We start from the raw sequence: 12350 nt of genomic DNA on the forward strand, positions 1-12350 counted from the left end.
TCATGGACCCCTGACCTTGATGGTATAGAGGCTGCTTCTTCCTCGCCTCTAATGTAATTTGTAAAAGCAAATTCAATTTTAAAACATTCTTGTTTTAATTTGTATTATGCTGTAATTTGTCTTTTATTTTCCCCAGTAATATTCACTTAAGTTTTTTTTTGAAAAATGAACACTCAACTAATACTTCCCTTCACTGACCTCTCCTGAACAAAACAGATCTTTAAGTCCATATTAATCCAAAACATACCTCGTGTCTATTTTCAGATGCAAAGCTCACCCATTGGGCTGGATTTTCCTAAGCCCCTGGGGCCGGGTTGGAGGCGTGCGGGCGATAAAAATCGGAGATCCGGGGGTCCCGACCCCATCCCGCCTCCATGTCAATTTCATAGGAGTCGGGTTGCCGACAAGTGCTGGAACCCGACTCCCAGAGGCGGGAAGGGATTAAAGGCAATTAAACTGCCTGTTAACAGGTAGTTTTTTGCCTATTCGCGATTTTTATTGCTGGTTTGTGGGCTTCCCGACAGCTCCAAACCACGAAAAGTTTTCGAGGCGGGACGTGGGTCTGAGGTCTTGGAGGGGTCGAGATGCCCAGTGTTCAGGTGAGTGAGGGGTGCAGGAGTGCAAAGGTAAGTGTTTTGCAAGTGTTTAAAGTGTTTAAATAAGTTTAACTTACTTTTACTTACCTTTACAGGAGTCCTGCATTCCGGTGTCGGGAGTCGGCTGCAAGAACCACAGAAGCTCCGATTTTTAAAAAAAAATCAGCTTCTTGGTTTCTGCAGCAAAATGATTTTAAAGTTATCCTGAGAAAGGACTGAGGCTGAATTAGCAGTTTTTCAGTGCTTGACAGCTTCAAACAGCTGTTAAACACTGATATTTCATCTGCCAAAAGCTTTTGACAGATGAAATGTCAATCTCTGACGTCACCTGTTGCCGGGTGGCCCTTAATTGGCCTGCTGAGCCCACAGGGCGGGCTCAACAAGGTCAATCAGAGGAAAATCCAGTGGGTTGGCCACATCTCCATGGAGGCGGGACAACAAGCCCGAATGTGGGTTTCCCACCTCCAACCCGCCCCCGTAGCAAAATCCAGCCCATTGTGTAGGTAACTTGTAAACCAAGGCTCCTGGTTGGAACATTGGCTGGTGTATTTGTAAATAGAACTTTTTTCTAGCCATCCAGCATTTCAGTGATACGAGGTTCCATGCAGTAGAGGGCAGTATTGGCCAAATTATGGTTAGACTTTAACTGCCTTACACCCACAGTGGTTTTTTAAATATGATGTAATTGATTGGTCAGACAAATCTTCAGTCTTTTCTGTCAAAAGCAAAATGATGATTTATTTAAACTCTTTTTTAATTTGCTGAAATTTTTAATGCATTTGTATATCTCTATATAGAAGAACAACATAATTATACGTAGGGACAATTTCCCTTCCCCCCCCCCCCCCATTTTCTCCCCTTTCTCTTGTAAGGCACTGGCTCTTGCTGGAGAATAGGCACTACATTCTCCAGGTGTGAGCCGAGATAGTTGCGTGCTTGCAGGATATTTGATCGCAGAGCAGGATATTCTGGCGTAGACAGCGGTTATGGCTGATTCTGTCCTCCATTTGACGTCCACACAAGCACTTTACACAAAAGGGAAATAGGAAGCCTAGCTGATTTTATTTTTAATTCTTTAGCCTGGGGACAGTGAGCCTGATTTTAGTGCCTCCACCCTTACCCTGGCTGAGATCAGTTAACTCGACGCAAACCAGGGATTGAATTGGAGACCCTCTGGTCTGTATGTCTTGGTAACACCTACATAATACATGTACAGGAAACTTTTGTTTAACCAGAGGTTAAAAGTCCGGAAAGCTCTATCTACTGGCAAAACTCAGGAGCCGTTTTCTATAAGTTTTTTTACTTCTCATTGCTTTTTTTTCCCCAGTCAGGCCCTGCAAGGTCTGTAGCTAAGCAACAGCTTCAGTTAGAGACGCTTGCAGCTGCAGCTGACTGTTTTGAAGCTGTTGCTAAGCAACAGGGTTTGTTGATTCACACGGAGCTGAAAAGCTCTGTATGTTTTAACATTGCCGCTGGTTTATACGGCAGTTTTGATCTAACGGCACCAGCTCGGTCCCGTCAGTGCCGGATACCAGAAAGTTTCCTGTACCAACAAAGTCACCTGGGTGCTCTATCTCTTCTAATTGTAACATAGCTTCATATTTATAGTACACTTGCATATTTATACAAAAAAATTATTTGCACTTTTATAGTGCCTTTTAATATAATTCAATGTAGCAAGATAATCAGACACTGAGCAGTTGGGAGAAGGGTTAGGACCGGCAACCAAAGGCATTAATCAAAGAGGAAGGTTTTGAGAAGGCTTTTGTAGAGAGTGTAACACTTTAACAAAATAAATTGAAAACCCTTTGCCATAATCCGTAGAAATAGTTGGTTTACAGTTTGAGGTTTAATACTTGGACCTTTTTATTCCTATTTTCACACTCGTGATTAGTATTCTTCTGCTTTGCATAACAGATTAATAAGTCACAGTGATTCTGTGACTTTTAGCAGCAGGGGATGGGTTAAGAGTTTTCTTCTGCACGAGGATGTCATAACCAATAATGGAGCTGACAGTGGATAGATCTCGCTGAGCATGAGGCAGCCAACTTTGACTGATGGTAGCTGTTGGAGCCTTTAATGTCGAGTGTGCGCGTGCACCGATTTGCCATGCTCTGAAATATAAAGTCTCTTCTTGTGGTTCACAGTTTGAATCTTTAGTCAATGCATTTGTTCTGCTTATCCTGGACCAGGAGCCTGCTTTAAACTCTACAAACGTATGAACAATGACGGACAGGTAAAGACCCTCTGGTCCATCGAGCCTGTCCCACACAATAGTGATGCCTTGTGTATCATCATAATATATACACTCCACCCCGCCCGAAACCATGTGATCTCCTGGGAGAGGTGAAAAACCAGACTTTTAAAAAACTAGACCAATTTGGGGGGGGGAATCTGGGAAATTCCACTCCGACCCACCTAGGCGATCGAAACTAGCCCAAGAGATCACATTGGCCCTGAATTCCCTGCAGTACCTACCTTCTGTAAGAGGTGATCTCCGCTCCCACCAGAAACCGGTCTAGCTCTCGCTTGAAGGAATTCAGTGAATCCGTATCAACTGCAGGAGAGGCCAGCCTGTTCCAGAGGCCCACTATTCTCTGGGGAAAGAACCACCTCCTGACATCTAACCTAGATCTGGCCTTATACAACTTAAATTTGTGACCCCTGATGTACAGTCTACATCCTTCAACGCAATGAGGCATTTTCAACTTCAGTGGGACAAAAAATCAAGCAGGGTGTATGAAGGGTGTCTGATCTGATACTGCCAGTTTTATGCCCCAGCTGAAGTTGAAAGTTCCATCCAGGCTTGTTATTTCCAGTCCAGTATTGTACAATTGGTTTTGGGTATAAAGCATGGGGTGGGGCGGGGGAGGAAAGAAAGAAGGGATTGAAATTGTATATGTTTAGTTTCTTCCCTTCCCATCTTTCATCCAATGTCATACACCATTCCTGGTCAAGTTGGGTTAGTAGGAGACCAATGTGTTAACTTCTACCATCCTTAGTTTTTGGTCAGTTTGGAGGTCAGCCTTTCTTCCCCACCACCCCCCCCCTAATTTCCAGTGGGGACAACACCTAGCCCCTTCATTGCGTCACATCTGAGCTTTGAAAGTCACAGTGGAAGGGATAACTAGCACAAACTCCATGGCTCGGTTACTGTACCACTTGTTCTTTAAATGGTAAAATTTTTAATGTAACTTTTCTTATCATTCTTCAGAAATCCAAGAATACGCCCGCGAGATAGGAATTGACCCTGAAAATGAACCGGAGCTAATGTGGTTAGCCAGGGAGGGCATTGTGGCACCTTTACCCCAAGAATGGAAGCCTTGGTAAGATGGCAGAAGACTAGTTGTGTTTTCAATACGATTTCAGTAAAGCACTAATGATGCGAGTGTGTGTGAAATTTTAAAACTGTGTCTGCTTGAACATGCAAAACATCCAGCAGTACAGTCCCGCGTTTAATCCTTCTAAACTTGGGTTGTGTCAGATGAGAGCATTTTGGGCTATGTAATACAAGGGTGAAGTACTAGTGATTACATGCCTGCCAATGGTGGTGATAATGGTGGGAGCAACTTGAAGTGATGAAGCATATTGGTACAGTACTAAAGTGTACTGGCTGAGGTGCAATTTTTACTGTGGCATATTCGTACCAAAATGCTAAATACGTCTACTGATCAATCAGACATATCAGAATACAATCCCCGCTATGTGGAATTTTCTGACAATGAGCTTTTTGGTAATGCCCTGATTATATTAAATATTTGCAAGTCCAAATTTTGCTCCCTGTGTAGCCAATCATTTGGGATGAAGAGTAAGCTTTTTGACCTGTTGAGCTTTCTCTGCCATTTTGATAGCCGTGGCAACTCTCTTTACTAAGATTTCTCCACCTCCCCACCCCTCCCTCGTTTCCATATCCTTAAGTTACTTACTTAGTAAGGGTATTAAACATCTCAATTGATTTTACATCTAGGACAATGCATTTCACTTTCTAACCACCCTTTTCTTAATAGCGAGAGACTAAACTGGGAAGAAGCAAAGGGATTTGGGTGTCAATGTACACAAATCACTAAAAGCTAGTGCACAAGTACAAAAAGTAATCAAAAAGGCTAATTGAATATTGACTCTTATCTCAAGGAGAAGAAGATAATGCTTCAGTTGTGAAGTGCTTTGGTCAGCAAAGGGGTACGGTAGCATAGTGGTTAAGTTACTGGACTAGTAATCCAGAGGCCTGGACTAATGATCCAGAGACGTGAGTTCAAATCCCACCACGGCAGCTGGGGAATTTAAATTCAGTTAATAAATAAATCTGGAATAAAAAGCTAGTATCAGTGATGATGACCACTATCGGATTGTCATTAAAAAATCCATCTGGTTCACTAATGTCCTTTAGGGAAGGAAATCTGCCGTCCTTACCGTGTCTGGTTTATGTGACTGTGACTCCAGACCCACAGCAATGTGGTTGACTCTTAACTGCTCTCTGAAATGGCCCAGCAAGCCGCTGGGTGGTTCGCCACCATCTTCTCAAGGGCACCGCACCTCAGGAAAGATATATACAGTGCAGATTTACTGAATGATACTGGGGCTTAAAGGGTTAAATTATGAGGGCAGACTGCATAAACTTGACATGTTTAAAAAGATAAAGGAAATAAATAGGATAGATACAGAGATACTATTTTATCTGGTGGGGGAATCCAGAACAAGGAGGCACAATTTTAAAATTGGAGCCAGGCGATTCAAGAGTGATATTAGGAAGCACTTTTTCACACAAAGGGTAGTGGAAATGTGGAACACTCTTTCCTTCTCCGCAACCCCCCCCCCCCTCCCCCAAAGGCTGTGGGTGCTGGGGCAATTGAAATTTTCAAGATGGAGATTGACAGATTTTTGCTGGGTAAGGTTATCAAAGGTGGGTTAATTGAGTTGCAGTACAGATCAGTCATGATCTGATTGAATGGCGGAACAGGCTCGAGGGGCTGAATGGCCTCCACCTGTTCCTATGTAAGAATGGTCCTAGCCCTGTCTTATGCAACCAGGGCCTTTTTTGTCTACCTTGACCTATTGCCTATAACAGGATTCAGCTGTATTTCTATGTTCCTGCACTATTGGAAGAAAAATGTTACATATTTAAACTGTGCGGAGCCAGCTGTTTTATAAAAATGGATATTTCCTTTTGCCCATTAATCCCTGTTGAGGGATTCAGACATTTACATTTGGGACAGTAAATCCCTTTTTACAAGGATTTGTAGACTTAACGACAGAATGGCAAATCCTGGTTTAGCGAGACTTGGGCGATAAACTTGATTTCTGTGTCTGGCTATTCTGCTCTGTTATGCAATGTGTTCCTGCACTAAAATGTGAGCAGTGTTTACCTGTAAAAGAATAGGGTGGGAGCTTAATTAAATAGTATTCCATAAAAAAAGGCTTATCATGGTATTTGAATTTATGATGTTTTATTCATGCAATATTAACTTAACAGCTTCAGTGTAAATTATTGGATACAATATACTTATGCAGCAGTCACAACTTGGAGATTGTGTCAAGGTTATAAACTTGCCACGTATGCGTAGGTAAATGTATGTTTATTTCATTTTTATTCATCTTATGTTTTAGTGGATCCTAATCAAACGATGTTGTTTGCATAGCTGCATAAGTCCATTACCATTGACAACAATAAGGAAGAGCTGCAGAGAAAAAAATAGCAACCAAAGGAAAATGGCGGGACGGGCGGGACCTGGGGGTGTGGGGGGGGGGGGGTATATTTGGACAAACTGAGTAACCAAGTTGTGTGTGTGTGTGTACTATATACTTGGCTGGATGAAGCATTGAATTCTACAGACTTTTTAAAAAATGTTTATTTTTTAACTAATAAATTAAAAATGCTTGTTCTCTAACAATTCCTGTGAACCAAACTGTAGTAAATGTTGGCAGCCCAGGGTTCACTTGGCAAAAAAATAAAAACAGCTGGTGCCTGATGATTAAATGCCGGGAAGCACACAGGAGCCATTTATTCCTTTGTACACTCAGGGCTACCGACATTTATTGCTTAATTATAGGATTCTGTATAGAATAGACAGTGTTTGTTTAGTCATAAATGTACCATTTTAAAGTTCAGTGGAGCCTGCATAAAATCAGCTTTAATAAGGTCATATTCCACTTAAAGAAAATTTGATCTGGAGTGTGATAGTTTCTATTGTGATGAATTGATCTTAAATGACAATCCATTAAAGTTTGATCTAAAATTTAAATTTCATTTGTGGATTAACTTTTAAAAATGTTGTGTTTAAGTTAGACTAAATTTTTAATGGATTGTCATTAAAGATGTATTTCTTTTATCTTCCTTTGTGCGAGAACAGGAGTGGGCTAGTCGAGCAATCAAGCTTGCTCAAACATTATCGTTAGCCATGGCGCTTCTCTCTTAATCCCAATTCCCTGCCTTTTCTCTATTGGGCGAATTCTATGATCAAAGCATTCCCAGTGGGGAAGTTCCATCCAAAGGAAGCGCAGATCGGAGCTAGAGTTACAACATTGTAGTCTCCATACTCCGACCCGTGCTTCTGCCAGGATGCAATTAGCCTTTCTAGCAAGCAATGCATTTTTACTTCCTGAGTAAGTATTTATCTTTCTCCCTTTTTAAACCCCTCCGTTTTCTTCACATTTATGATCTTTGAGGCAGTGTGTTCTAAATTCTCACTGCCCTCGGCGTAAAGAAGTTTTTCCTTGATTTGCTTTTAACTGGCTTGTCTTGAATTCTAGCATTATGCTGCCTTTGTGCTGGATTCTGCTACTAGAGGGAATATTCATAACCTATCTTCTCCCTCAATTGTCTTCATTATTTTAAAATCTTCATTTTCAGGGAATATAATCCAAGTTTGCTTGGGGTCTCATCATAACCTAGTCCCTTCGTCCCAATAATCCCGGAGATATCCTTCCTAAAATGGGGCACCCAAAACTGAACACCGTATTCTAAATGACATCGGGTCAGCTCCCTGTATAACTGCAGTAGCACTTGCTTTTATTTGAATAAAATCGTAGAAATTACAGCAGAGAAAGAAGGAAGCCATTCGGCCCAGTGCTAGCTCCTCAATTGGAGCTATCTACCCTAATCCCATTTCCTTGTACTTTCCACATATCCTCTTATATTCTTCCTTTTCAAATACTTATCCAGTTCTCTCTTAACTTATTTTAAACATATTAAATCTTCCTTAACTTTCTCTGTTCTGGTGGAAAAAGCCCCACTTCTTCAGTCATAGAGTCATAATGGCACAGAAGGAGGCCATTTGGCCCATCGAGTCCGTGCCGGCTCTCTGTAGAGCAATCCAGTCAGTCCCATTCCCCCGCTCTACCCCCATAGCCCTGCAAGTTTATTTCCCTCAAGTGCCTATTCAGTCTCTCCTTGAAAACATTGAGTGTCTCCGCTTCCCCCTGTAACTCTTGCCCAAAACCTTAAATCTGTGTCCCCTAGTCCTTGTACCATCAGCTAATGGGAACAGCCTTTCCCCATCTAGCCTATCCAAACCCGTAATAATCTTGTACACCTCTATCAAATCAACCCTCAACCTCTGCTCTAATGAAAACAAGTCCAGCTTCTCTAACCTGTCCTTGTAGCTACGATCCCCCATTCCCAGAACCATTCTGGTAAATCTCTTCTGCACCCTCTCAAGGGTCTTCATATCCTTCCTAAAGCGTGGCGACCAGAACTGGACGCAATACTCCAGTTGTGGCCTAACCAGCGCTTTATAAAGGTTCAACATAACTTCTCTACTTTTGTACTCAATACCTCTATTTCTGAAGCCCAAGATCCCATGTGCTTTGCTAACCACTCTCTCAATATGTCCTGCCACCTTCAGGGACCTATGCAGATTAACTCCCAGGTCCCTCTGTCCCTGCACACTCTTTAAAACTGTGCCATTAAGTGTATATTGCCTATTCCTGTTCCTTCTGCCAAAATGCATCACCTCACACTTCTTTGTATTAAATTCCATCTGCCACTTGTCTGCCCATTCTGCTAGCCTTTCTATGTCCTGTTGCAGTTGATTGGTATCATCCTCACTGTTTGCCACACCCCCAAGTTTAGTGTCATCGGCAAATTTAGAAATTCTACTTTGTATTCCAATATCCAGGTCATTATATCAAAAAAGCAGTGGCCCCAGTACTGACCCTTGGGGAACACCACTGTCTACATCCTCCAGTCTGAAAAACAGCCATTTACCACAACTTGCTGTTTTCTGTCCTTAAACCAATTCCTTATCCAAGCTGCCACTGACCCACCTATTCCATTAGCCTCAATTTTGTTATCCAGCCTTCTATGTGGTACTTTGTCAAACGCCTTCCTAAAATCCATGTAGACAACATCCATTGCATTCCCTTCATCAATCCTCTCTGTTACTTCATCAAAATTCAATTAGATTAGTCAAACACGATCTGTCTTTTACAAATCCGTGTTGGCTCTCCTTAATTAGCTTAAACCTCTGCAAGTGTCCGTTAATTTTTTCCTTGATTATTGTTTCTAAAACTTTACCCACCACTGATGTTAAACTGACCAGCCTGTAGTTACTAGGATTGTCCTTTCTTGAGCAATGGTGTCACATTTGCCACTTTCCAATCCCCTGGCACCTCCCCCGCATCTAGGGAAGATTGGAAAATTATGGCAAGCCCTTCCGCTATCTCCTCCCCCAATTCCCTTAGCAATCTGGGATGCAAGCCATCTGGATCAGGCGACTTATCCACTCTAAGCATACCCAGCCTTTCTAGTACATCCTGTCTATCAATTTTCACCCCTTCCATTGCTTCTACCTTTTCCACTGCTACCAATATTTTGTCAGCATCCACCTCCTTAGTAAACACCGATACAAAGTACGCATTGAGTATTCTAGCCTTGCCCTGCACCTCTAAGCATATAACACCTACTTTGTCGCTAATAGGCCCCACCCCGCCTCTTACTATCCACTTACAGGTTACATGCTGGTAGAAGATTTTTGTGTTCCCTTTTATGTTAACCGCCATTCTACTCTCATAGCCAATCTTATTTTCATCTTCACTTCCCCTCTCAACTTATTGTATTTGGTCTGGTTCTTCCTCTATTTTTTGTTTCTTCATCTTCTCTATCTCCCTCGTCACCCAAGGAGCCTTTGCTTTGGTTCCCTTACCCTTCCTTCTTGTTGGAATGTACCTAGCCTGTACTTGGAACATCTCCTCCTTAAAGATCACCCATTGTTCCGTTACAGTTTTTCCTGTCAGTCTTTGGTTCCATTTTATCCTGGCAAGATCCTTTCGCATCCCATTGAAGTTAGCCCTATTCCAGTTTAGAAGTTCCACTCTAGATTGTTCCTTGCTCCTCTCCATTGCTAATCTAAATCTTATGATACGATGATCACTCATACCCAAGTGTTCTCCCAGACACTTGGTCGACCTGGCCCACCTCATTCCCCAGCACCAGATTCAGCAATGCCTCCTTCCTAGTTGGGCCAAGAATGTACTAGTCAAGGAAATTCTCCTGAACACATTTCAGAAATTCTTCCCCCCCCTTTCCCTTTACCCTAGCATTATCCCAATCGATATTTGGGTAATTAAAGTCCCCCAATATCACCACTCTATAGCTTTTGCATATCGCTGCGATTTCCCTGCAGATTTGCTTCTCTACCTCTCCCTCACTATTTGGAGGCCTATAGAATACCTCCAATAGTGTGATCATACCCTTTTTGCTCCTCAACTCTAACCAAATGGATTCTGTCCTTGTCCCCTCAATAACACTTGCCAACACTACAATGTCTTCCTTAATCAGCACTGCCACCCCACCTCCCTTTTTTCCTTCACTATCTTTTCTGAACACCTTGTACCCTTGAATATTAAGTGCCCAGTCCTCACTGTTTTTAAGCCACATTGCCGTTATTGTCACAACATCATATTGCCACACGGCTAATTGTGCTTGTAGCTCACCAACCTTATTCACCACACTTTGTGCATTTACGTACATGCATTATAAACCCATTTTTGAATTTTTCTTTGTCTGCTCCTATCTGATATGGTACTACTTCTGCCTTTAGTACTACTTTCTTCTCTGGTACTATCCAACACACTCACTCTTCTGTGCACCTTATTCCTCTTTTCTACTCCTATATGCTGGTGCTCATCCCCCTGCCAAGCTAGTTTAAACCCTCCCCAACAGCACTAGCAAACCTTCCCACGAGAATATTGGTCCCGGCTCTGTTGAGGTGTAACCCGTCTGGCTTGTACAGGTCCCACCTTCCCCAGAAATGGTCCCAATGCCTCAGTAATCTAAAGCCCTCCCTCCTGCACCATCTCTACAGCCATGCATTCATCAGTCCTATCCTCCTATTCCTGTACTCACTAGCACGTGGCACCGGGAGTAATCCGGAGATTACTACCTTTTGAGGTCCTGCTTTTTAATCTCTCTCCTAGCTCCCTAAACTCTACCTGCAGAACCTCATCCCTCTTTCTGCCTATGTCATTGGTGCAGATATGGACAACGACCTCTGGCTGTTCACCCTCACCCCTCAGAGTGTCCTGCAGCCGCTCAGTGACATCCTTGACCCTGGCACCAGGGAGGCAACATACCATCTTGGAGTCACGTCCACGGCTGCAGAAATGTCTGTCTGCTCCCCTAACTATCGAATCCCCTACCACTATTGCTCTTCCACTCTTTTTCCTCCCCCCCCCCCCCCCCCCCCCATGTGCAGCTGAGCCACCTGTGGTGCCGTGGACTTGTCTCTGGCTGCATTCCCCAGAAGAACCATCGCCCCCCACCAGTACTCAGAACAGAATACTGGTTGGAGAGCGAGATGCACTCCAGGGACTCCTGCACTACCTCCTCTTCTGTCTGGCGGTCACCCATTCTCTCTCTGCCTGCATACTCTTAAGCAGTGGGGTGACTACCTCCAGAAACGTGCTATCCATGTGTTTTCTTCTAGCAACTTTGGGTGAGTTATGCTACATAGATCTCTTGAGAGATGAACTTGCTCTCAGTAACATTTGTATCAAACATCTTCCGTGTTCAAGTGAAATTCCTCTGTACACTTTTTTAACACATTGGTCAACCTATTTAAAGTATATGAAAATGAACTAATACGTTCATTATAAGTACCCCTTGGCTGTTGACCTGCTAATCGGTAATTAAGCTGTTGCTGTGTTGGTGAGGGAAGATGATTTACATCCGAGCCATGAGTCCTTGATTGCTTCATTTACCCAGAACTCCTGGAAGGAAACGTGATGTGGCATGTTTATGGGAAAAGATGAGTGAGAGTAATTTAATGGAAGGAATAACTTCAGTGATATTTAGCCCTTTCTTTTAAATGTATAGTTCTTAACTGAGGGCAACACTTGTATTTTGAAATGTTGTATTATATTCAATAGAGTGAACATGGTCATTTCGGTGCGTGTCACCAATTGCACCTTCTGAAAGGCCGTATGTTGGAGAAGAAGGTTTTTCATTTAGCCTCAATAGCATAGGCTAATTAAAATTAAAATGAGCTGAGGTACAGATTTTTATAAAAGGCCCAACTTTTAACACTACAAAATTACACAAATGCTGATTTTTAAATTTAAATCATTGGGGTGAGGAAATACATCTCGGTTACTCTATCAGGAATCAACTGCTTTGGGTAAACTATGAATTTTGTCATTATTTTCTCAATTTAACTTCATTTGTCCAAGTAAAAACTTGTCTTAACCCACTTTCTGTGTATCAGTGATGATTAGCATGGTACAATAGTGTTGCGGTGCAGGAACAAACCGCTAGATTAT

The 12350-nt window shown here is 42.5% G+C and overlaps 1 protein-coding gene across 12 annotated transcripts in view; it reads left to right on the forward strand.

Annotated features, from left to right (window-relative positions):
* Positions 1–12350, forward strand: part of cep164 (centrosomal protein 164) — a 167186-nt gene that overhangs the window by 29259 nt on the left and 125577 nt on the right. For all 12 annotated transcript variants that reach the window (XM_085967825.1, XM_085967831.1, XM_085967834.1 and 9 more), the window contains one exon: positions 3811–3922. In XM_085967825.1, coding sequence (XP_085823951.1) covers positions 3811–3922 — 112 coding nt within the window. The remainder of the gene's footprint in view (positions 1–3810; positions 3923–12350) is intronic.

The sequence above is a fragment of the Somniosus microcephalus genome, chromosome 26 (assembly GCF_052327205.1).
Source record: "Somniosus microcephalus isolate GS21.2 chromosome 26, FLI_Smic_1.0, whole genome shotgun sequence".
Taxonomy (NCBI): Eukaryota; Metazoa; Chordata; class Chondrichthyes; order Squaliformes; family Somniosidae; genus Somniosus; species Somniosus microcephalus.